The 5,171-nt window shown below is 40.3% G+C and overlaps 1 protein-coding gene across 3 annotated transcripts in view; it reads left to right on the forward strand.

The window, feature by feature from the left end:
• Nucleotides 1-4,342, forward strand: part of LOC107731808 (palmitoyltransferase ZDHHC15-like) — a 10,131-nt gene extending 5,789 nt beyond the window's left edge. Inside the window, exons 5-9 of one of the 3 annotated variants that reach the window (XM_016542985.1) lie at nt 1,470-1,602; nt 1,804-1,930; nt 2,455-2,567; nt 3,537-3,600; nt 3,836-4,342. In XM_016542985.1, coding sequence (XP_016398471.1) covers nt 1,470-1,602; nt 1,804-1,930; nt 2,455-2,567; nt 3,537-3,577 — 414 coding nt within the window. In that variant the 3' untranslated portion in view covers nt 3,578-3,600; nt 3,836-4,342. Of the gene's footprint in view, nt 1-1,469; nt 1,603-1,803; nt 1,931-2,454; nt 2,568-3,536 lie in introns of all 3 variants that reach the window. The other 2 variants (XM_016542987.1, XM_016542986.1) reach the window with 2 other exon arrangements.
• Nucleotides 4,343-5,171: the final 829 nt, after the last annotated feature.

Genomic DNA, 5,171 nt, shown 5'->3' on the forward strand with positions numbered 1-5,171 from the left:
TAGTAGTAGTAGTAGTAGGCTATGTACATTCTACTGAAAAATAGTTATAGGCACAATGTCTTCCAATCAAACCGGACTTTTATTTTGACGGGTTGCTGTGAATACTTTTACTGTTCTGTGTATGTGATATGACGCTAGTTTTACTCAAATCAAAGCTAAAATGCTCATGAAGTGACTCTCAGAGCAGTTCTGGAGATGTTGTTCATGTGTTTACATCCTCATTTAGTGAGACGGCAGACACTGAAATCAACGCGAGTGTCACGCGCGCTTCAGTGTGTGTGTGGTAAATGAAACCGCGCATCTGCGCCATTCATTAACAGAGACCGGCAGAACATGCAGGATTCATATTTAAATCGACTTTTGCAGCTTAATATTTACAGATACTAGTCCATATCGTGATTTGATTTAAGTGTAATGACCTACTTTTGATTAATTCATTCAACATTTGACAAATTCCGTGACATTCTGCGTTAAACTGTGAATTCTGTTTTTATGACTGGATAAAGACTACACTGCGTAATTTTCCAGCTTATCATGAGGCCACTTGCCTGATGTGAAAATATCTTACATACCACCACTTGTGAACGAGCCAGTGTAATGCAAATATATCTGAAAGGTCTGCGTGAGGATATCGTCACGTTCTCGCGAGACCAGTCAGATCTCGCGAGACACACCACGAGATCTCGTCACACCCCTAATAAATAACAAACACATTAATACAGAGTTCTGGCATGAAACTCTAGATGGCGCAGTCCGATAGGTCTAACTCAATCTGACCTAATGACATCATTATCACATGGCACAGCTGATTGGTTCTCTCCTGTATCGGTAGCCAATGAGCTCACTGCTCAGCATTCAAATATATGACTAGTGCTTGCAGTAGCAGTTGCAGCTTGCTTCAGAAACCCTCCACCTTCCCCAGCTCCACCTGTATAGATCTGCTTCAAGGTGATTCATGTATGCTATATGGGGGTTTTTTCATGTATGTTATATTTGCAGCAGCAATATTTCTTACATGCTCACAGCAGCATGTTGTGGATGTATTGGCAGTAGCAAGTCTCGGTACTTGCTCTGCCGCAGCAGCATAGCAGATCTATTCCGCCAAGACCAAATACATTAACATTGTCATGTACATTACCATGCCATGAGTTGTCATGACAGAAATGAGTTTAGTCCCTAAACCTCACTCATCTGGTCTGCTGCACTTGAAAAGCTCTGGCTGATTTCTTTATTGATATGATGCTCAAATTTGAATGTAGTGTTTCAGGAAATCAAGCTCACAGACTTTAAAGGGATAGTTCAGTCAAAATGATAATTCAGTTATAAATAATGATTATCCCTTTAAGGGCATGTACAGTGATAATTGCTTTTTTGACTATAGCCACAGTTTGGTGCAATACATGTATTTATGATAAATGCTGCTGTGAAATATATATACATTTCAAAAGTTTCTTTGCATTTTTTGTTAGGGAGATCTTCCCAATGGCCCTGCGAAATTCCACGTGCTCTTCCTGTTGTTTGTGGCGCTCATGTTTTTTGTCAGTCTCATGTTCCTGTTTGGCTATCACTGCTGGTTGGTGGCTAAAAACAGGTCCACGCTAGGTAAGAAAGCCTTTCTTCTTATGCTGAATTGCTGGGTGCTCCTTTACCCTTTCATTGTATTTCTTCAAGAAGCAGAAACTTCATAAAACTTCATACTGCTTGCTACATTTTGAGCTTGACCTTTGGTTAGCAGAAGTGATTTATGTGGCTCATATTTCTGGTGTGGACTGTTTAACCTCAAAGAACGTTCCTGTTTTTCAGAGGCGTTTTCTGCGCCAGTGTTTCAGAACGGGCCTGACAGGAACGGCTTTAATGTTGGGCTCAGCAGAAACCTCCGGCAGGTGTTTGGAGAGGATAAAAAGCTCTGGTTTATTCCAGTGTTCACAAGGTGAGCTCATGTCAAAACTGCTCACAGTCTGAAAGGATGAGAGAATGCATTAAACTGATCAAAATTTACACTGAAGACATAATGTTACAAAGGATTTCTATTTCAAATAAATGCTGTTGTAAATGCTTTTGTACTTTCTATTCTATTTCTTCATGAAAGAAACCTGAAAAAATTTTACTCAGCTGTTTTCAGCATAATAATAATAATAATAAATGTTTTTTGAGCAGCAAATCATAATATTAGAATGATTTCTGAAGGATCATGTGACACTGAAGACTGACGTAATGATGCTAAAAATTCAGCTTTGAAATCACAGGAATAAATTACATTTTAAAACATATTCAAATAGAAAACAGTTGTTTTAAATAGTAAAAAATATCTTGCTCAGTATCAATATTTTACTGATTTTGCTGTACTTTAGATCAAATAAATGCAGGCTTGGTGAGCAGAAGAGACTTCTTTAAAAAAAAAACTTTTGACTGCTAGTGTGAATATTTCCCATGTGTTGTGTTTGTCTGTTATAGTCAGGGTGATGGGCATTATTTCCCGCTGAGGACCCTGCGTGAATCTGAGAATCCTTTATTGGCCAACGAGGGGAAATGGATGGAGGACGGTGGATCAGATGAAGAAAGCGCAGGTGAGATTGCATTCAAGTTGAAATACATCTTTAAATACTGCAACTAAAGCTTAATATGTAATTTTGTACTTCAAGCACATCTGATATACTAAATGTGCCACTAAATGTCAGTTCTTCTGCAACTTAATTGCACTTCATTGTCATTTTGGAACATCTGATCATTTTTGGTTAAAAATGCTCAAGTCTGTAGGCAGTGGATTCTTTTATTTTTGCTTCTTTAGAAGGCTTGTATCATGAGGAATCAAACTGTCTTAATCTTTTGAGAAGATGTCATACACTAGACATGAGTGTGAGTTTAAGTGCATAGTGTATAGTATGTCAGTTGGGTAACAACATGAATAACAGCAACTGCTTTTCTTCACGGAAGTGTTGAGTTTTGAGCTAATAAAATCTGAATACAAATTGTACAGATCTTCACTGTTTTTACAGTTATAAGTGAATTTATATCTGCCTTTCAACTCAAACTTAGTGTTTTATTGTCCATTTCCATGAGACAAAATGTAATATTTAGTGGCACTGCACTCAGTGGTTAGTCTGGAGCTCTATATTTGGATTTCAAATAGAGGTGCAATATCTAATACAGGTGCAGTGTAATACCTGAACAATACAGGGTTTATGGACGTTTGGGTTCAGTAACATTTGATATTTAGTCATTTGGGTAACACTTTAGTATAGGGACCAATTCTCACTATTAACTAGTTGCTTGTTAGCATGCCTATTTATTAGCACTTATAAAGCTTAAAAATATACCTAATACCTAATCCTACCCAATACCTAAACTTAACAACTACCTTACTGACAGTTAATAAGCAGTAATTAGGAGTTTATTTAGGCAAAAGTCATAGTTAATAGTTTGTTAATAGTAAGTGTGACCGTCATGTGTTTCCTGTTTATATTGTTCAAAGAAAGCTCCTGTTAGACAGATTTTTAAACAAGTGTTAACTCTCTCCAATCCAATGTTATTTTCAGATGAAAATGGACCTTCAGTCATTATTAGGACGGAATCATAATCACTGGAGGGGATGAATACTCGGTGAGTATGGATTTTAGTGGCGAAGGCAAGCATTAGTCGATTACTATTAGCTCATATGTAGGGTAAGTCATTTAGGCATTTTCATTCCTCAAAATGATCTGGTCCTTCACAATAGTGATCCTGGCAACACTACTCAATATAAAAATCTAGATCTAGAAATCTAGTATTGAATCTATTCCCTGTTATTTGCTCATTTGTTCTAACACTAACATTGGTTTCTTATTTATTTGACTAGTGGGATCCTGGTTGACTTTAGCATCATGAGTAGTTTAAGAAACCACCAATCCTTGAATGAGACGACTGCATTCCAAATCCTGGATCATTCCAGAAAAGCCTGTTTCTAGAGAGCCAATTATATTGGGAACAGTGAGGATTTTCTTGTAATGCTGATTACTTAGAACTCATGCTGAATGTTATCAAGTGTATTGCTCATCTTTTATGAAGAGGAGAGCTGCAGGACAATCACTGACATTTCCAGATGTTATAGACCTGTTGGACTGTTTATTATCATGCTTTGATGAGAAAAGATGGACATCTCTGATGAAATATGATATACCAATATCTTCTATTTTTCTCTTCACATAGTGGGATAAATGTTTGAAAACTTGGACATGTCCAGATCATACTTCTCCCCAAAACAAAGTGAGATTAAATTAAGCCTGTTCATTGTCATGCCCCTGGACTGTATATGTGTGTTTTTCCCTCCATGTGCCTGCCCTGACCTAGTTTTCCCATGAGTTTGATTGTTCATTAGTTCCAGGTGTGTCTCGTCATCCCCTCGTCAAGTCATGTGTATTTATAGTGAGTCCTGTTCTGAGTTTCGTCGTCTGGTATTAAATGTTCGTCTTTCCCTGCTACGTGTGTGTTCCTGGTTCGTTTGAAGTTTACTACTCGTCTACTTGTTCCTCGCTCCGTGCTCCTCACAGTAGCGATCGTGACAGAATACCAGACTGAAACAGTTACCTCCGTGTGTTCCCTCCGTTTTTGTTTCCGTTTTTCCTCAGTGTTTTTAGTTTCCGTTGTGTCCATGGACCCCGTCCTTCGTCCGGAATACCTCCTCCTGCTGGAGCAGGGGGAGAGATCACTCGAGGGCCACACCAGACTGTTCCTGGTGCTCGCCAACCTCTCCAGCTACCCGGACGACGCGCTCTATGCATTCTATGATGCCAGTTTAAACTCCGCGTACAGAGTGCCGTCGTCCAAGGAAGGCCCTCGAGCGAATTTCGCCGCATTTGTGGAGTGGACACTCCGCAGTGCCAGTGCCCAGCCCACCATCTCCCAGCTGCGCGGAGCGCATGCCCGAGTCCACCGCTGACGGAGAGCCCGAGCTCGAGCTGCAAGTGAAGTCAGTCAAGGTGCGAGAGCCGGCAACACAGAGCCTGCACTGCTGGATTTCGAGGGGGACCTTATAGATTGGGAAACAGAGGGCTCCAGTCTCCGAGTTTAGCCCAGAGAGGGCTCCAATCTCCGAGTTTAGCCCAGAGAGGGCTCCAGTCCCCGAGTTTAGCCCAGAGAGGGCCCCAGTCCCCGAGTCTAGCCCAGAGAGGGCTCCAGTCGCAGAGTCTAGCCCA

The sequence above is a fragment of the Sinocyclocheilus rhinocerous genome, unplaced genomic scaffold, assembly GCF_001515625.1.
Source record: "Sinocyclocheilus rhinocerous isolate Xijiao unplaced genomic scaffold, SAMN03320098_v1.1 scaffold4536, whole genome shotgun sequence".
NCBI lineage: Eukaryota > Metazoa > Chordata > Actinopteri > Cypriniformes > Cyprinidae > Sinocyclocheilus > Sinocyclocheilus rhinocerous.